General features: G+C 39.4%; 2 protein-coding genes across 2 annotated transcripts; both read left to right on the top strand.

The window, feature by feature from the left end:
- Nucleotides 1-938: 938 nt before the first annotated feature.
- On the top strand, nt 939-8,337 carry RB195_016446 (uncharacterized protein; the record flags this gene model as incomplete). Its single annotated transcript, XM_064182989.1, has 9 exons — nt 939-1,001; nt 3,744-3,899; nt 4,177-4,310; nt 5,752-5,881; nt 5,990-6,139; nt 6,191-6,239; nt 6,295-6,350; nt 7,140-7,238; nt 8,263-8,337. The coding sequence occupies 9 exons, from the start codon at nt 939-941 to the stop codon at nt 8,335-8,337; spliced, it is 912 nt and encodes a 303-aa protein (XP_064038870.1).
- A 7,142-nt stretch (nt 8,338-15,479) lies between these two features.
- RB195_016445 (uncharacterized protein) lies at nt 15,480-20,249 on the top strand (the record flags this gene model as incomplete). The annotated part of the gene is made up of 8 exons (XM_064182988.1): nt 15,480-15,539; nt 17,159-17,269; nt 17,327-17,569; nt 17,649-17,753; nt 17,815-17,928; nt 19,000-19,097; nt 19,158-19,259; nt 20,066-20,249. The coding sequence occupies 8 exons, from the start codon at nt 15,480-15,482 to the stop codon at nt 20,247-20,249; spliced, it is 1,017 nt and encodes a 338-aa protein (XP_064038869.1).
- Between the last annotated feature and the right edge of the window lie 634 nt (nt 20,250-20,883).

Below are 20,883 nucleotides of genomic sequence, written 5' to 3'. Positions count from 1 at the left end.
CTTATCTCTTTTTGTGTGGTTGTACGTTTTCTCTACAGCGAAGAAAGAATCCATCCGAATTCTTCTTTACAATTTTAACATGGTCTTCTCATTCAAGCTACATATTCCCTCTAACTATCTAAACCACTGCAAAGAAGTACTCTTGAATCTAAGAATTAATTAACTGAAGAGGCCCATACTTTTCGTAGTTGAGTTAGCTCATAAATCCGATATTTTCTTCCTTTTTTGTAGGGTTTTATTCGTTTAAGAAGAGCAGGGGAGAAGTGATGGAGCATTGGATTATACAAGGGAAAACGATGTTGGGAGTGGAGAGGGAGACAAAATCACCTATTCAATGGCGGAGTTCCGTTCTCGGATTCTCGGTCTTATAATTCTCGAAAATATTTTTCAATCAACTTCCAATCAACGGGAAACTACGACGAATTATGAACAATTTTTCTCTTCGCTCTCAGGTGCCCAGAGGCTTAGAAGGCCATTACGACGAATTTTGATAAGAAATGATAATTGGTCAATTAAGATAATTATGCTAGTCAGCGTAATTACTAGATCAACCAATTCTGTTTCAGCTCAGACCTCAAGAAATTTGCTTAATTAACCATTACAAGCACTTTTTTGGTGGTCGACAACTCCCTTTTCCCCTTATACATATGGAAGAACATCTAGGTGTTTCCTTATTTGCAAAAAAAAGCTAGCTTTTCTCTTCTCAAACGTTCCTGCTGGTCTTTGATGTCTATGCTTATGATCTATGCAACAATCACAAACGCTTTTCGCAATCAGTGACCTTGCCAGTGCAAACACATTACATAAAACGGTTATTGATTGACGTCGACATTTTTTAGTGCAGACAATTCGTTGTTCTTGTGTTTCATGAGATTTTCGTGGTGTTCTCCACCAATTACACGACAAAAAATTGTCCCGATTTTCTTTCAGAACTTGTAATGTTGCTGTTAGTAAATGTGGAAAAACATCAAGAAGTTCTAGGCAAAATCGTTGCTGATTTGGTGAGATTTTTGAATTCCTTTGCAAGTTTTCTTGTCTCGTTATAGAGTAAAACGGCATTGTGACGTACTGCGAAACATTGGATAGTGTATACATTTCTGAAACTTTGCTCTCCTTTGCAGAAGTGCGTTAATTAAATTGTACTCACAAAGTTTACATTTGCACAAAATCACCTTGAAACCAACATGTTTGTTCTTCTTTCCTTCTTCACAAATTATCACATCAGATATTTCCCGTTCACTTTTTCTTGCAATCGCAAACTTGCAAAGCGAGTGGATTTGATTTTGTTAACGTCCAAACTCTTGACATTAGCAATGATGTTGCTCTAACAAACAATAATTTAAGAAGCACAACCCTTAGTTGCTTACTTACTTCACTTAATTTACTTTATTTTTCTAGCGAAAACAAGGTTTCAGTGATGCACGAAATGCTGCAAAATATCTCTGATTGGGTTTAGATTATTAGAAACCATAACTTCTATGTTTGTGTTGGAGAAAGCAAGATACTCTAATTTCTTGAATTCCATTGACAAGTGTTCTTCCCCAGAAAGCTATACGAGAGTAATTTTTTTTTTCTCGGCGAAGCTAGTGATAGCAGAAATAGATTATTTTTTTCCTTCGAAGGCTTGTCTTGTAGTCATTTGTTGATTTCCAGTGATTGGTGTTGCGACCAGTATTTAGCTTGACTTGGACACAGAATTGCAAATTATTATAATTAACATGAGAAAAGTAAAAAATCACAATATCAGGGATAGAAGTTCGCAAGGAGCAGATAAAATCAAAACACGTGTAAATTGCAAGTGATCGCGAGGTTTTGAAATGACTTTTGGTTATATTATGTCAAGTTTCTTCCCTGCTGCTACGTGCTGATGAATCGACACTTCAAAGGAGGTGAAAGTGGAGGAAGCAACTTTATACGAATTGAGACAAACACATTGGTGGTAAGCTCATTACCATCTGTCGGCTGAACTGAACTTAGTCTGTCTATCGGCTGAACTGAACTTAACTGAGTCATTTATAGGCTTCTAGTCATCTTTGGTCAAATAAAACATAAAGAATTCGATAGGAGAAATATTCGAATTGAATTCAATTCAGAATTGATTGCAGAATTCAATAACCACAATAACAGTTTGTGAACAACTTTAAAAGCACCGTATCACGAAATTGACGCAGTGTTGATGGAGAATGTAGAGTTAAGGGTGCAGATTACGAAATTGAGCGTGGTCTCACTTAATTCTCCCTAAGGCTGCCCGCAGTGTTCAGAGCCGTGCGGGGACGCGGTTTGGCTGTTCTTCTATTTTGATGGTTATTGAGCGCACTGTTGTGCATAGTCAATAATCACCAAAACCGCAGGGCCGCCAAGTCGCGCGCCCGCGCGGCTGTGAGACTTTGCGGGCAGCCTAATCGACTGAAAAAAAACGGCGTGGGAATGGCGTCTGTTCCTACGAAGTACGTTAGAAGGCGTTATCCTTGTACACGCTCCGATCCTCTCAGCAGAATATTTATTTGTTTATTCACGTACATCAGTGGTGCTCACCAATGGTGCACCAAAATAAAAAAGAACACATTTATCTGAGTCAGAATATTAAAAAAAAAGAGAAATCGGCAGTGTTATTAACAGTGTAATCTCCCCCAGTTTTAAACGTTGCGAATAATACGTCAAAACATGTCGCTCTCCTACTCCAGAAAGTGAAAAATCCTCTTGTGATATCTATCCCCCAATCCAGAACGCTTAACATCGATCTGTTTATCTACATATCAGGGTTTAGACCACCAGTTAGCCTAGGGCGGAAGGGGCACGATGGGATACAAAGCGAATCTGGCGGAGGACCTTGAACCAACTTTCGTGATTCTCAAACGACTAACCACCACAGTCCAGACAAGGCCAAACCAGCTAGAAGGCGCGGAAGTCAATAGGAGGAGGTTAATCAGAGATAGTGAGAGAGGAGGTAACAGAACGGAGCAAATTGGTTTTAATTGAATAGACTGGTGGGGAATCCTCATTGACCTTCGACCGTTGGCACGTGGATGCGGCGCATTCCAACTTCCCTGATAGGAATAGCCACACGTCGATGGTTCGAAACAGCCCTGGTGCAAGCCAAGCCTTTCATCTCTCTGGAGTCGATAAACTGGTGCCACACCTGTCTGGGAGGTCAAAAATACTGACTTGAGTATCGGCTTTATCCTTTATCCTTTCAAAATCAATAGGGGAATTGAGAGGCCATGCTCATATTCATAATATATACCTCTAACTCTGTGTCTTCCATCGGGATTCCACTCTACGTCAATTACTTAATATACTTACTTAATATACGTTAAAAAATACTTGAAAAGGTGGATAAGAAATTTATGTAGAAAACGTATGTATGTATTTCTCAATTTGAGTGAGCTGACTGATTCAGTCAGCGAGTCGCCACTTGTCACTTGGAACATCTTACTTGTTGTAAAGTTGACATCCGGTATGTTCTTCACAAATCATTCATGAGGAGAAATTTCAAAACCTCTTCTTCAACAAGTAATTGAGGTGAGGCAAAAATACTAAGTCCTCATTTCGTAAAGAAATAACCCATCTGCCCATTGCTGGTTGAAGGCATAATCGATCTGACAATGGTGCTTAGATTAATGGAAAGAACGTCACAGATTAAAATCTGTTGTACTGTGGCTTCAGTTTTTCTTCATAATGCACTTGATGATAATGTAATTACATGCTTTCATGATTTCACCTCAATACTGTTAATTTTTAAGGTCAAGTATGGTGTCCCAATATCGTTAGTTGCTGGCCCAGATGAGGTGTGCGCTCGATGTTCGTTTGTGAAAGGAAAGCTATCGGACACCAAATTGTCTTCTGACTATATTTCTTCACTAACAACGACTCTCTCACAAGTCTCACAGCAAGAACAGGTACGCGAATGCTCAATTTTTGGCACTTGAGCTCTCCCAAGAAAACCGTCCTATGTACACGAACGTGAATGCAAAACTGAGTCAAACTGAGTTGTGCTCTGCACAAATTGCTTAGTAGCCGTGTCGCTAAACTGGACAAAAATTGTTGGAGTGTGTATCAGGTGACGGGGTTTCATTTCTTACGAAGAAAACTGCACTTGGAAGCTTATGACTGAGATGAGCCCCAGTACCTTTTTTCTTTTATTGCTGTTGTAAGGATGCTCTAACAAAGCTTCAGAGCAGCATGAGTGAAGTGAAATCCGAACCAAGCGAGGATCGTCTAGCAATAGTGGAAAATGAAAGCGAAAGTCCAAGTTCTTTAGCTACACCAACCCCGACACCAATGAACGAGTTGGATCAGGCGATAAAGAGGTTCGTTATCTTATTTGTATTTTCAGAATACAGGTTCTATCAGAATAATGTGAATTCAAAATTGAACCAAATGACATTAACGAACAAGTTTCAATTTATTCCATTTTATCTCTTCAATTTTTTCAGTGTAGAATAAAAACCTCTTATAGGGTAGGGATGGAAGACATGATTTTGGATTTCTATTAGGTTGAAAAAATAAGTCATGAGCGTTTTTAAAGCGGAAATGCACGTGCAAAATGCATTTCCGAGTGAATTTCATTAACTCTTGTTTTTTTCAGATTATTATGTGCAGTGTCAAGTGCACAAAATGGAGCATTTTCTTCATGATTTGTTTTTTGCATTTAATCGAGACGATAAGACCACTGAAACTAAGATTGGTGCTGCGTGTGGAGAAGGAGCAATGTTTGAGAAAGGCGCCTGCATGTTGTCTTCACTCTTCGAAATTGTGAATTTTGACCTAGGAAAAGGATTACACGCCGGTTGGTCCGGTTTTTGTGGGTTGAGCTAAAATTCTTTCTTAAAAAAAGTGATGAAACAGTATACTTTTATAGCATACAACTGTTGCTCTTCCAGTCGTTTCCAACAATCTCAAGAACTCCTCTCATCGTTCAGTAGTTCTTCGACGCTTCTAATTGTTTTTTTCTAAAGTTTTTTCTTCGCACTTCCCAAGTCTTTTTTTGTTGTTTTCAAAATTTCCATATCTCATTCCACTCTACTCCATGCACAATACAGATCTCACAAGTAGCTTCAAAGATCTTGTTGCCGCGAGTAATTACAAAAAAAGGAACTGAAAGTGTCAAAAACGCTCCTTTCTGTCTAGCTATTCCTAAATCCAGTAAATATTAGTACCGCCTAGCTGTGCTTCTACTGGAAAATAGGCATTGACTAGTGAAATGGCCTTTTGTTGGACGATGCTATGTGGTTAATACATCAATTTTATGTTATAATTTCGTCCATATCTACCCTCAAAGCAATCTTTATGCTGAAAGCGTTATTGGAAAAAGTCGAATTTGATCATTTTGAGCGGAAATTTATCTCTTACGGTCACAGCGCGATGGAAAAGAGCCGGACTCTCCTCAGATGAAGGGGTCCAGCTTATGGAGTGCAGCTCAAGTGATGAAGATCCCTTTGGTAATTGTCCAGAAGTGAAGGGAAACCCTTCGAAAATCGTTCAAAAGCGAAGGAAGTCTTTTCGCCAACTGTCTAAAAGTGAAGGGAGTCGGAGCAGCGGCTCCGACTATCGCATGTATGCTTACGATAGATTGTATGTGAAATGAAAAAAGCATTTTGTGCGGCCACAGCGCGTATCGTTTATCGTCATTTTGAGAGTACTAAGAGGTCAAACGTAGGCGAATGTGGTCTTAAAACAGGATTTACTTCTTCGTAGGAGTTATATTTGTGTGACATATTGTAGTGTTTCCTTGTATTCTCTCAATTTCAGGGCTTTAAGCGTCACGAATGCATCCTTGCCACTTGTAGTTACGTTGCCTCTAGGCTTCTGTCCAACTACTTTCAATAAGGAAACTTCACTGGACGACAGTAGGATTGGTAGTGGTTGCGATGAAGAAGATGTGAGTTTTTGGCGGTTTAAAAATTGTTTGTAAATGTATTTGCAACGTCTTCAACGAATTTGTGAGTTAATGCATTATTTTGATCTACTGACCTCTTCTGATTTTCAGCTGCGACTGCACAATAAAACTCCATCGGCGGTAAGCCTAGGATCGTCCACGCTATTGAGAGTTCCAAATCTGCGTGCAGTGACAAACATAGCTTGCACAAATGTGCAGGATCAACAATCATGCTCTGAGGAGAAGCCGAAAATTGATGACGTAAGTAGTACATCAATCTGATTTTTAATCTAGCGAAATCCCAGACTTTAGGTCTCTTCATCAAAAATGAGCAAAAAGAAAAGAGACCGTCCCTTAAGTCGTAAGTTTTAGTTCCTATTTAAACCACTAACATTGTCAAAGGCAAGTTGTTTCAGTAACGAAAAGCGGTACGGTACGAAAGGGTCGTAAAACATATACAGGAAACGATTTAGTGAGTCCTCATTTGCCATATTCTCAGTGGGAAGCAAAGTTCAGTAGTTGTTTTCGTGAAGTTCGGTGCATTTGCAGTAAGCTTCCCATTTTTGGTATTACATTGCAAAACTGCTTGTGCACATTCTTGTGCTGGGAATTTAAAGCTGAACAAAGTTCCCAGTTTGTTTTTTCTATCCCAGCTAACGCTTCACTTAAAGTTATATCAGTTACAAATAAGTTTCCAAATGTTCAGACCTTGTCTTTTTCGTCGACTGAAAGAATAAACAATTAGCTAACTCCATGACAAAACCGAATTTTGGTCTCTGAATTTTTGGTCTTTTGTATGCATCAGTACTTTTCATGCCTCTGTTAGTCCACAGAAACTAGATGACTAGCTGCCAAAACTCATAATCCGAGTGAAAATGAATGAAACTCGCTCGGTTCCTTCCCTCAAAAAGCGCAACAGTTTCATTCGAGAAAACAAATGACATACAGAACAGGAGACCAACCACAGCTCATGTTAAAGCTGGTATCCGCAAAAAGAAAAAGAAGTCTGACTCTCAAAGAAAAAGAATTTTAATGGATACTATCTTTTAACGATCCGATATTCTGTCCCCTACTTCGCATAGATTTCTTTTTTCGCGTAGATACATGTCCATGTTCGTGTGGAGTAAAGCAACTCCTTGTTCTCCAAAGAGCGAAAAAGCGTATTTTAATCTTATAGATGATGCAGTCTTTAGAAGAAATATTTGAAAGAAATAAAACATGTTCGTATCACTAATCTATTTTTCAAGTTTGATTCTTTAAGCAAATCCTAGAAGAATTCTATTTACGTGATCCATTCGCATGTGCAAGTCCCGATAAACGACAAGCGCTCTGCCAAATGCTCAATATTGATCCTTATAGGGTAAGTGTTTCATCTGGTTTTTTAACATCTAATAGTGTCTATGGTTTTCACTTGAACTTCGATACGCTAGAATTGAATTGTGCTGTTTGAGCTATAGCCTATGATTGATTGACAATCTTTTAAAATCCAACTGTGAGCGTACTTGGATCATCTTAACAAAATCACTCGTTTTTTTTTGTGCATTTTGGCTACTAAGTTTATTGAGTTTGTAGCCCTAACCTCAGCGCTTCCAGTTTTTCTCAATGTCTTTTACATCTGTCTGTCACTCTGGGAGCGGGAGGATATAGGGATAAGGGTCAGAAAGGAACGTCAGGAGGAGAAATTTTGGAGGTGAAATTTTTAGGTAATAGTGAGCTCGAGTAGTGGTTTCAAGTTTTCTGTGAACGGTATCGGAAGGGAAGAGGTAATAAAAGGTCTCTTTCTGGAATACAAGGATGTGAATTCTCAGAAAACATGTGAAGAGATTTTTACGCATTTTCATTGAAAATACGTAAAAATCTCTTCACATGCAAAAATTCGTAATGCAAAAATTAGACGTAATTTGAGTTGTTCTTCAAGTATAGTTTATCTAATTTTGCAAGTTGCAGTTTTTGCAAGTTTTCCATTTTAATTAATACATTTATGAAACGCGTTGCTTTGTTATCTACTTGCAACTAAAAAATCCGCGATATGCATACTGTAGCAATCTCTCTCACAGAGTGAAAAAAAGTAAGGAAAAAGAAAGAAAAATGAAAAATTTTGAAGTTATCTTATGCAATAGCTGTCGCAAAGTAGTTCGTAGTAAAATACTGAGTGTTTTTTTTTTCATATGCGACATATGTGTTTTAGCGAAGTTGTGTAGTTCACGAAGTTTTTCATCAAAAGCGGTTAATTTTTGGGATTAATTGCATATTTCTGTCAGAGTGCAATTTACAACGACGCTTTTTTTCGGTCAAAATAAATTTTTATACCGCATAAATATGATCTCAGTATTCGTGATTGTTTCTTACGTCTCATCTCATGATATTATTCGTCAGTGTTTCAGCTCAAAGTCTGGTTTCAAAATCGAAGAAGAAGAGACAAAGTGAACATTGAAAATCAGAGGATGAAGGAAGCTTGATCTTTGATCTCAGCAAAATTGTAATACGGGTTCTATGTGGTGCGAAAACCTCGTTGGTGCAGTCGTTATGTTCATTGCTGAAGGGCGGGATCTGAACCGGCCGTGTGGACTGCAAACGAGCTGACTAATCGATATTTGCCTGCAAAAAACGCAGAGTTCTTGTTTTTTTCTCCGTTTATTACAAAAATCGTTATACTTCAGATCTTAGTATATCTATTTTCACCTCCAGCACCGCCTTTCTGATAGTGATTTGTATCTCGGCAATATTTTTAAATCGATCTTCTTTACGATCTATCAGTTGCATTGATTGGCTTGTTTTATAGAAAGAAATTTATGATGCTTATAAATGAATATGATGAACATCTACTTCGTTTCACAGTTATAGACCTATGGATGAATTACTCACACCGTTAATTTGCGGGCGTGGGCGAATCCAAGTTTATGTTCTTCAGTAACACATTAACAGTATCGATCTGTGGGGAAAAAAGTAAGAAAAATAGTTAGTAGTGAAGAATTATTGGTCCTCATGTACTGCATAAGAAGTGAATTTCGAAATTCTCAGGTCTGTGGCAATATCAGAACTGCTAAAATGGTTTATTTACGTGGAAAGTATTTATTGACTTTTTATGAAGAAGTCTGATGGAGTCTAGAATGGAACCCCACCCGAACTCCGTTGTTGAAATTTTCAGGGAAAATTCTAGGAAGAGGATCGACCACATCTTCTAAAGGATTAAACCGGCAGAAAGGGGTTTCTCCACAGGAGATATTCGCCGAAGATGCCGCCCCTCTTAGCACTTCATCACGTGCAATCGACAAAATTGTAGTTGTTTGCGATTTTTCCAATCTCCCAACACTATTTTTTTCTGATTCACTGGATTATGGAGGTTAATGAAACTTAGAATCTCATGAGAAGGTGGAACTCTTCTCCTCTTCTCTTTTTTACCCCTTAGTAACTAGGAATCAATTTTGCCTCACTAGCATGGTTACCATCACGTTTTTTTTCTGGATTACGAAGCAAAGTTGAGGGTGGATAAATGGACGTGAGTTGAATACACTGCTAAGCAGAAGAAATTTTCCCACGGATAAACTCATCACGAAGTGGATATACATATACGCTCAGCCATTTAAATCAAACGGAACTTCCTCGCATGAGAAACACGACAGATGTAGCAAACTCATGTCTGATAGATTACTATATTATATTTCTCTCCTCCACATTCCCAAAATTGCCCACATTTGTTAATGTTCTCGAGAAAAATTAAGAACAGGGTCCTCAAATGTCACTGAAGCGTAAGTATTGGAACATCCATGCATTGAAGGTTGACATATTTCCCATTCTGGGAATATTGCCGACACGGAAAGAAGGATTTTTAGAAATTTTCAGGAATACTGCAACAAGCAGTAGCAAAAAGATACTGTATCTGCTATGTTGTGTTCTATACCAACTACAAGGTTATAAAGAAGATTTTCTGTTTTGATAATTATTTCCTAACGAAAAAGCTGTGTGGGACCTATGAAATTCATCATCACAGCACATTGAGCGAGGGATGCACTAAGTTGAGGGAAATTTTGAAAAGAAATGTTTTTCATAACAAGTAAATTTAATTGACGATTTAATTGTTTGTAATTAATCATATATTTATTTATTTATTTATGAGTATGTATTTATTTGTATAGTGAGTCTGATTGCTAAGTGCTCATGGAGGCCCTGCTCATACCAGATACAATCGAGCAAATACCTAGAGGGAGCGTGGAATCTTTGGCAACAAGACACGCTCGAGGTACGCACGACCTCTATAACATATGTAACTTGAAGGCATCACTCCACGAATCTGAAGTGGTACGGATTCCAGGTGGAGTATTCTTATAAGGGATAGTAGATGATGCAAAGAAGGGTGATTCCGTCCATTTCTTCCTAATTGCCGCAAAACCGGCCCGCAAGATACGGCTTCAGGCTTTCTGGCGCACTATTTTCCACAGGGGGTTCGACTGGAGCGCGCCAGCCTTGTGCAGCGCCGCATCTTCCGGGTTTTCTACGGCAATTATTAAGAAATGGACGGAATCACCCTACTCTCCATAATCTACTATCCCTTATAAGAATACTCCACCTGAAATCTGCACCACCTCAGATTCGTGGGGTGATGCCTTTGAGCAGTTATATGGCGGAAATTGCCCAGAAATTGCAGAAAGGTGCTGTTATTTGGCAAAATACCAAGGCCCAATCCAAATAGGTCAAATACCTAGAGGGAGCGTGGAATCTAGTAACATCTGTAAGTTCCGTCACGCAGAACTGCCGAAAGTTGTCGACCTGATGCACTCAGGTCATTCGGTGTCGATGGGTGTCAATTCTCACAGGATATGGAATAGTGAAGAATAGATGGTTTCTGTGCAAACTTTTGTGGTAGATCAAGGAGGCTGGGTGGAGCTGTGTTCAAGGGCGCCTCGGCGAATATGCGTTGAACTGCGTAACACAGCAAAACTAGCCCACGGATTAGGTCACGTAAGTCACTTGTCCAGGTACCAATCCCTACAAGTTACTTTGAATAACCTCACGCTACTTCACCTAACGAGCACTGAAACTCCCTGATTGAGCTGGGACGCCTTAGTACACCCGTATCAACACTTTGGCATTAGCAAATAACTTACATCCTAAAGCTCTAAAAGTGAAAAGAAATCCAAGAATATTTGTATTAACTACTCAGTCGATGGCTGACCCACGAGCACATTTGGCAAATTCACTCAAAGCTCACGTTATGAACAAATAAATGTGATTTTGTAGTAATCTGTGATAGAAAAGAAACAACTGTTAGCCTTCCCTCACCTATCTAGGACATTCGGGATGCTGCACTAGAGGGTGACATGAAATCTTCACGCTGCCATAGCAATCTCGGTGAAAATTTGGTAAGAAAGAGATCATTCTCAATCTCTTCGGTTGGTTCATGTGTTTAGCGTAGTCGGTAAGAGGTTCGGCTGGGAATGCATGATCGATATTTCGAGACCGCCCCCGTACCAACCAAGACTCTGGACTCGTTGTGCGAGCATAAAAACATTGAGTTGAGGCATCGGATCGCCTTCACAACTAATTCTATACGCTGTACACAGTTTCATAAGTCTGAAACGGTTCTGAATTGATGTCGAACACGTAGGCGCAGCTGCATAGGGATTGATCAACGCTGTGGATTTTGTCGCTTTTGTCCATTATTCTCTAGCTAAAGCGGTTAGTTGCAACTCTGTGATCCATGGGAAGTTCTGGGACTGCGCTCTCTACACTGGCTAGGAGTTATGTGGTGCTGCGAGATCGTTGGGTGGGCGGGTGAATGGCGGCGTTGGCGCCGTCGGCGGGCGGGCGGTTGGCGCGATCGATTGCACCAAACCGGCCCGCACGCCCTGCACACGCTCACATTTTCATATGGCTGCCCAACACCCTTTTATTCTGTACTCGATGGTTGGGGTACACTACTCACAAGTCCTTCCACTATCGTTTTTTTTTTTCGATACTTCTTATCTTTCTTTCTTCACTCCGTCTACTTCCTTTGCGGTCAGGTTTTTGATCGTCTAAACATTCTGGAGAGATGGAATAATGACAACATGATTCACGTCATTCTAATGGTCCACCGCTCTTTTTTCACTTCAAAATTTATAGGTCTCGAATGATATTTCTGGAGTTTCTTAGCGCTATAGGTCCAATATGCAGAACAGATCAACAATTTTTTCATAGTCTTACGGTGCTTATGCAGGGATTACAACATCACCTCTCCGTACTTATTAGAACTGCTAAGACTTTAGAAGGTCCTAAACACTGCTCTTCGGAGGTTTAATACTTGAATACTTAAAATCTAATACTTTAATACTTGAAATTTCTTTTCTGACATAGTTATGCTTATGCAGATAGCAAATAATCGCACCGAAGTTAATCTGGAGTTTTTCATTTGTCCAGATCCAGTTCATTTTTCTCATCTGCTATAGCGTAATTATTATATTATTAATTATACAGTAAGGTTTACCGTAGCTGGAGCTGGTCTTTTTTTTAAACCTCAAAATTGCGAGTTCTGTCTACAAATAAAAAGCTTTGGTTTTCTCTCATCCATCTCTTTTTTCTGCAGCGCGGGAAGAATTTGCTCATTCCCTTCTGTATTCACGTACTGCTCCTCAATTGTGTTCTTACGTTTAAGATACTTGAATTAAATCCTTCCCGCCATTAAAGCCGACAAGACAAGACAAGTTAAGACAAGATAACAGAAACCAACTGACACATTTCAAACTTTGCTCGCATAAATACATATAAATATGTGTATGAATGCTTCAAAAATGCGTGCGAGAGACCGAATCCGCCGACGAAGGATTAATGACGCAATGGCGGATTTCAAAGAATTGGTATCTCTTATAGTGGTTGTCTCACCACAATCAGTACTAACGAGGACCGCCAGGACATGTCCCGCTTTTTTGCGGAGAAGACTACATATGAGATGCATTTATAGGATATGTATACAATATATTTCTTTGCTGTCGTACGAGTAAAGGTTTGGCTTCAAACTGTTCTCTGGTCACTTGTTTTATTGCACTCCGGAGTTCCTGGATCACTGGTCAAACTTCGTGCCATAACTTGTCTCAACTAGTCTTGTCCTGTCTTGTCGGTTGCACCCAATTAGCTCGGGCACCTGACGCGCACCCCTCGTCTGGGTGCCATTTTTCTCATCTTAAGGCCAACAAACCTCTGGTTGTTTGCTAGCTCCTTTTTTTATTGACTTATTCATATATATTCTCTACGTCTGACTTAATATCTTTAGATTCTCTCCCGAAATGAACAGGCTTCGAGAAACTTACATGATCGCAACGAGTTAATTTTCTTAAAGAATATATCGGCATGAAAGATGAAGCTCTTGGGAACTCTCCAATATTCTGTCCTTCAAAAAGTTGCCAGCATCAAATTTGTGGGAATTTATGGGTGTGAAACAGAGTTTTATGAATGAAAAAGAAGACCTACACCCAGAATAAATAATGAAGAGTAATAAAGACCACCATAAAAGTACCTCTAAACCTAGCTTTGTAAAGTACATTTTTCTCCAAGAAAGGCATTTTGATCTAAACATTTCTCGGATTAAATACACCGTTAGGGTGAGATTGTCTAGTAGTAGGCAGAATTTGTAAAGATGTCAGCGAGAGAAAAAAAAGAACAAATCAAGGAGTCAGAAGCGTCAGTCCACCTGCCGGGGACCCGTTTACGCCATTGATGTAGAAAAATGAATTAATCAAAAGAGAACAGGAAAGCGAATCGGTGCAACTTTCAGAAGACTTAGTTTACTATTAAATTCACGCATTTTGCAACATATCAGTTAGTATTGAAGTAGTTGTTTTCATAGACAAACATATCCCAGTCAGAGTGCATCTAAACCTCATAATTAAAACTCAACAATTAATGTAAGTTATTATTTCTTAAATGTTGTTGCATTATTTTTTACGACAAGATCTCTGGAATGATCTTTTTATTGATTTGCTAGAGTTGTAGCTAAGATTGATATTGATCTTTATTTGTAGCTAACATTTCGGTGTTATCGCCCTCGTCGGGGCTTGGAAAAATCGAAGCCGTCTTGGAAAATTTTAATTTTGGCTGTAGCTCAACCAAATCAATAAAAGCTTCGTATTCAACACGCCAAGATTCAAGGAGGTCGAGCCTGCGCACTATGCTAAAGCAATCGTTTTCATCTTATTTCGCTACAGTTCGATCTACAATATGAAACCATTGCAGATAATAGGCGTAGCGCTCTGCCGATTTCTTCTGCTGATACGTGTACTCATGAATGACCTCTTCTTTTAGGCAGTGATTTGTTTTTTTAATGACAAAGGTTCTTAACTATGAATTATTCAAGACTTTCGTTTTAACCAACTTCCCCCGTAGATTGGTCAATAGTTGTGTGAGAGGAGTTCTGGACCAGTACTGGTGTGTCAAATCATTTAGTTTGCTGATTCACAATCTATCCTTCCAAGTCTTCAGGATTGTTCGATGGACTTTGATGAGTTCTAGCAATGAAAAACAACTCTTACTGTTTTTCGGTGTTATGTAGGGGCTAAAAAGAGCCGAGGTTAATGCAATGAAATATTTAGTATGTATAAAGGTAGGGGTTACATACATACTGTGAATAAAGACTAAACATCTAGGTAAATCTATAATAATCTTCCTGTAGAGGTTCACACCGAAATAATTGAGGGCAACTACTCCTAGTTCGTGTATCTCGAATATTTTGCACGAGCTGGAGATCGCAGAAGTCGAACAGTAAGAAATTGGGAGATGAATAGGAAGCTAGAGTCAATTAACTTGCTGATCCTCATACAAATCCCATCTTTTAAGTAGTAACATGAGGTAGCTAATGATATTAAAGCGTCCCTAAAGGGTGTTTGCGTGTTTCCACACTCCAAAAACAAACTTCATTACCGATAAAAAATCGCAAGCTGTGGGCAAAAGGAAGCTGAACTCGATTCGCAATGAAAAACCACGTTTGATATGGTTTCTTATTGAACTAAAAAGGCTTCATGGACTGGATCTTACCGATTAGATTTAGTTGATTTTCATATCATTTAAGAGTAATTAATTATAAGCTCTGGAAAATTAACGTGTACATAATTAACTTCGTTTGGGAATTTTTAAACTATTTTTTTTACCGTGGTCTACGAATTGTGAGATGTCCTCTTAGTAGGTAGAACAAAATTTCTCTCTAAAGCTTCATTATTCTGCCGTGTTCGCCTACCTTCCAGCAGCAGTTGGAACAAATAGCTCAAAATAAGATGAAACATTTCTTAAGAACTTATGCAAGTTAACTAAAACTTGATATGTAGTCGCTTTTGTTTGTTTTTTCTTTTTCATCCGCTCTCTCATTATTTTCAGCTAATCATGCGTAATCCATGCTTCTAATTTATTTGCGAACCATTCTCTGCCTCACATTCACTCACCACTTGTTCGCGAGAAGAAGAAAAACCTTTGCTACTTCTGAAATTTCCTTCTTGTACGAGAACAAAACATACATTTGTTTAGCTATAACAACTATGTATGTAGGGCTGCTAACATGAATATAGTCGTGGAATCGCCAAAGGAAACGTGGGAATTTGGAAATGTGGAACAAAAATTTGAAAAATGTACATTTTCAGGTATGTACGTATTACTGAACCTCAAAGATGGATCCAGATTAACCGACGTGGTTCAATTACTGGTAAGCCTACAAATCATCTAATAATTAGAATTTATACGGACTAAGCACACGGAATAGAATCGAATTTCCTGGGTTTACGACGGACCATAAGGAAAAATTGAAAAGATGCTGTTTCTCTTGGTTTTTTTTATTAGGGTATTACTTGGTGCTCAGCTGATATTTTCGGGTTTAGCTGCCTTTAAAAAAAATAAAACTAACAGGAGGAATATGGACCTTGTGAATTCTCATGAGATGAACTGAGAAAGAAATTTCATTCAGACTAAATGTGATCATAGCTTACACACTATATTGGCAAGTAAGCGTTATGCGGCTTGCAAAACAAAGAGGGCATACATAATACACAAGAACAAGCCTCCAAATATTTCTTTCAAAATTAGTTCGATTTTTCCATCCTATATTTGGATAGTATTTGGATAGAATGCGGGGATATACTCTTTCATACTTTTCATTTTACTCGAATGAAACCTACTAAATAATAAAAATTAGGTAGTAGAAAAAGTAAGAAGATTCTAGAACAAAGTGTAACGAGGGTGTATTACCCGATTTCGATTTTTTTGGCTTTTCTACCCACATAACGAAACCACAGGTAAATGATTTTTGGCGAATATTAGACAAGTCAAGAATATTGGTTCATTTCTATACTCCTTAGTCGCACCCACACAGCAGTTATTTAAACGAGCTTATTACTTACTAAGTTATTATTTGATCAAGTAATTAGAATCTGTTTACTGGGAGATTTTCCCAAGTTTTTATGTGTGCTGCTCAGAATTAACAGATGCGTTATGAAGTAATCAGTCTGAACGTCCGGCTAAAGCCGGACTTCAGACTTTCTGTGGTGTTCGCTTTGCTCGCCTTCACTGGTCAATGAAAATTAATAGTAGTGGCATTTTCGGTAAAATTAGAATTGTGTTTTTCCAACAACGCTTTCTCCTTTTGAACACAATTTGAAAGCATTACTCGAAGTGCGGGCTGCCAGGAAATAAACGCGCCGAGAAAACACACAGGTGATACGCGACGTGAGCGGTGATCACGACTATGAAACAGTTGTAATGTCTCATTTGTCTTTTGCGACATGCACACAAAGTTATTGGGCGATACTACTGCACCACGACACACCAATTCCACGCCATTGAACCCATGTCACTCCATTTTACCGCCGCTTTACGACGCCGGCGCACCAATCCGACGCCGTGGGACTTAACACACCCCATTTTATAGCCTAGTTGCGCCGGCGCACCAATCCGACGCCGTGGGAGCGGCCTCAACGCATTTTATATCTTTCTGGCGGCGGCGCACCAATTTGACGCCGTTCGACCCGTTTCCTTCTCTTTTTGGAATTTCATGACGCACGGGCAAACAAACGAACAAATAAACACACAGGCTAAGCAGTTTATGGTATTGTATATCACGATATTTACCTTTTTTTGAAAGTTTAAATTATAACCGAAAATTAATCAAGAAGTCTCGAATGGATTTGACGACTTTTCTTCCTTTTTTTCTCTTTATCAAACCATTTAGACATCTTTATTTCCATGGAATTATGAGCGTGCACGACTTCTGTAAAATGTTTACTTTTTTGTCCATAATTCCTTACAAAACGATTTTTTAGTGTTTTCTAGTTCGCGCACGGCCATACAGCTGTAAGTGTCGCTGAGAAAGTTGAACATCTTTGCCCAACGTGTGAACGATCCGCCGGACAACGCTTCAGTAATGTAGAACACTTCAAAAGTGTAAGTGTCCATCAATTTCGGACCTTTCAAAAGTACTAACTGTTTTTAGAATTTTAGGTTTCTCCAACTACACCGACTTTTATCGTACCAGAGTGTAAACCAGAGGTGCCGAAGACGACATCAATGTTGCAGCAAACTGATATCGTGACACGGCCACCATCACCTGATGCAGTACCCAACGGTGAAGTCAGCCCTGTAGAAGTACCTCACCGAGAAACATCACATCTAAACATGAAAGTGATCCCGCTGCCACCGGTTGAGCCAGCTGAGGTCAAAGAGGAGCCATCGGAGTTTGTAGACGTTAGTATCGCTGCAGTTCGTCACTGCAGACAATCAGGATCACTTTCTCTGTATGTATGAAGTGATCGGAATTGTTTAGCGGACTAGCGCTCCCTCAACGGAACAGCCATCCAATGGCGAAAGCAGTCATTTTATCATAACTTCAGCGCTGGAGCTCTTAGGACATGCAAATACCAGCAATACCGTAAGTAGTGCATGTAGTCCACTATTAAAAAACGAGCTGTTGTGGATGCTTTCAATTTAAGGACTCTGGACTGGATCAAGGGAGCTTTGAAAGAGAAACAAAAGAACACAATGTGCCCCACTCTAAGCGCAAAGCTCGTATTGAAATGCTTGGTCTGGAGACGTTTCAATGCCAGGTGAGTCTATACTGGAAGGATGGCCAGCCGTTTGCGTGTAATAATATTAGTAGTTGATCCAGAACACAACGAGAAGAAGTACACAATTTCCTAATGATGCAACAACTATTAAACACAAAATTCCTACTTCTCTGTTAACTATATCAGATATGTGTGATTCAGGTCTTCTGACGATTGTTAGAGGAGTGTGTGAGGGGGTGGATTGCTTTGGAAGTTTTGATAGTGATAATTTTTTTAAAGGTTTTTTTTTTAAATCTCTTAATCAAGGAAAAGTAGCAGTGACCATTTGTTAAGGAATCACTATCTTCAACCACAGTTTCTGAAAGGAAGAAAATTCCCATAAAGCTAAACAATAAATATCATTAAAGGCGGCCTTTGTAAAAGGATTCGCAAAGATTAAAATTGTTCAAGAGAAGAAATTGCTCAATATTTTTAATTAAGAAAAGTCATAAATGTCAAAGAGAGCTAAGCCCATATTCGCTGATGACCGAAAGCGAATGCATACAACAGCAATAAAAAAAACATGTAAGCGATTTCGACAGCACTTAGCTAATAACAGAAAAGCATTTTGTGATTTTAGAAACAATGCGAGAGTCTACTAACTTTTGTGGATGTGTATGATGATATTTGATGGATCTAATGACACTAGCGATACAAAGCTATAATTAGCGGATGAAATGAATGCGCTGCAAATCAGATGGGAACATATTTGTTGCTGCAGAACGTCGTTCAATCTAACCTTACATCATAGCATATGAGAGTAGAGCTGAGCCGATTTAACAGCCTATGATAGGTTAAACAATTCTGACTCCTAATAAGGCGTAATAGAACAAAACAGGAGAACAAAGGAAAAGATTGCAAAGGTAGAAGTCGTCTGTCTGTCTGCGTCAAATTTAGCATAAAAATCAAATGAGTTAGCGAGCACCTTTGAGTTTAGATAACTTGTGTAGAGAAGTAACCTTATTGTTGGTTCCAAAATGTGCTAAGTTTGGATATGGAAGAGTAGAGGTTATTCTCACGATAAAGTTTGTGTCTGGAATTAACCGTGTAGGATTGCGTTATCGTTTCTAGCTATGCAAGAAGGCAATCACCAGACAAGGACAATATGCAAACCTAGTCAACCATTTATCACGACATGCACGATTGCACGCTTCAAAAAAGCAGTACTGGTAAGCTTATTGGATGACAAATCCACTGACTTAGCTAAGATCGTGCCCAGTTTGTTCTAGCTGTCCGGTCTGCCGAGCCTCTTTCTCCCGACGCTATCTTGCCTACGCACATGTGAGAGAGGCGCATCCGAAGATTGGGCATGTGGAACCTTTGGACCATGGGTAAGGTGGAATGTTATCCCGGAAACGTTGGAAGATCAAAGCCAGCATATCATGAAAATGACAGTGTTGATGTTTCTTTGGGACAGTACGGAGCTCGGGTTTATAGTACATGACCATCTAACTTAATTCCTCTGATTGTCCCGGAAAGCAACGTGGGAAATGGCCTTCCATTATTATTTTTCCAATGAGGCACCTTACAACGCACCGCGCCGGTTTCTCACACCCGCCTATTCGTTGGATTCACTTGAATGAGCTGCTGAGGAGATTTTGTTGATTTTGGACCGCTCGCTCGTGGACGCGGTGCGTGCACAAGTGGTACTTTTCAACGGACTTCATAGGAACTAAGTTCGTTTCCCACGTTGTGTTTTAGGACGATTAAAAGGAGAGAAATTGACTGTGGTGATGTCCATACTTGTAATCTGCAACCCAAACTCTATATTGTTCCAATCTGAGGTGGTGCGGATTTCAGGTGAAGTATTTGTATAGGGGATGGGAGACTATGGAGAGGGGGGTGATTCCGTCCATTTCTTCCTAATTGCCGTAAAAAACGGCCCGGAAGATACGGCTTCAAGTGTTTTGGCGCACTATTTTCTACAGGGAGTTCGACTGGAGCGTGCCAGCCTTGTGCGGCGGCGCACCTTCCGGGCCGTTTTTTACGGCAATTAGGAAGAAATGGACGGAATCATCCCCCTCCACATAGTCTCCCATCCCGCATACGAATACTCCACCTGAAATCTGCACCACCTCAGATTCGCAGGGTGATGCCTTTAAAAGTGTTCGTATTGTTGCTGATAGGAAAGTTGCAGACGAGAACTACGCGAGGAGTACAGGGCGTTGTTGGAGGTGTGCTTTCCCGGCGCCAGTTCACGGCGAAAAACTGTCGCCGCGCAGAACGCATCCGATCTAAATGATGTAAAAGACATGGAAGAAAATGATTTAATGGAGGCGCCAGAGCAGTGTGGCGTCCTATCGCAACTGCTTGAACAATAGCTTTCTTTAGGCGCTTTTGTATTTTGTGCAGCTTTAAAGAGAGCTCTTTCCGAGGTGGATCACCGTGTGTCCCGTTACCCTGTGATGATTCATCGGTCGTATTCCCAATTATTTATTGCTTTGTTTGAATTGACGTATCCCATAAGTTCATATCATAATTCAGGTTGTTTATTAACCGAAATTCTTTGATATGTTGTATCTATTGATTGTTTGTTGATTATATGTGATCATCTGTCATGAACCGGTCCCTTTTTGAAGAGCGTTTAACTCTTTTCGCGTTTCTATTGAAGATATTTCTGCCTACGATGTATTTCCTTTTCACTCAAATGAATGTTTTTTAGAGACTAACGAACTGATTGATAAACACTAGAATTCAACTGATCAATGGGGAAACGAAAAGCGAGATATTGATCGATTCTATTTTTGCTAGTCGCGAGGTGAAAATTACGCCCTCTTAGTACTGCAGTACTAGTGATAATTTTCATTAGAATAGGTGATAGAAAGGTTCCACCTAAATAAATAACAACAAAAGGAGAAAGGCTAGATTTAGAATTTTTATGATTGGCTCATCGAAGCGTTTCCATTAGTTACTAGTGAAAATAGTTACTCCCACCTTGGTAACTAGTTTCCAAGT

This window comes from Necator americanus, chromosome II, assembly GCF_031761385.1.
Source record: "Necator americanus strain Aroian chromosome II, whole genome shotgun sequence".
In the NCBI taxonomy this organism is placed as follows: domain Eukaryota; kingdom Metazoa; phylum Nematoda; class Chromadorea; order Rhabditida; family Ancylostomatidae; genus Necator; species Necator americanus.
Note: the sequence above shows the minus strand (reverse complement) of the source record. Positions and strands in the feature narration are given on the sequence as shown.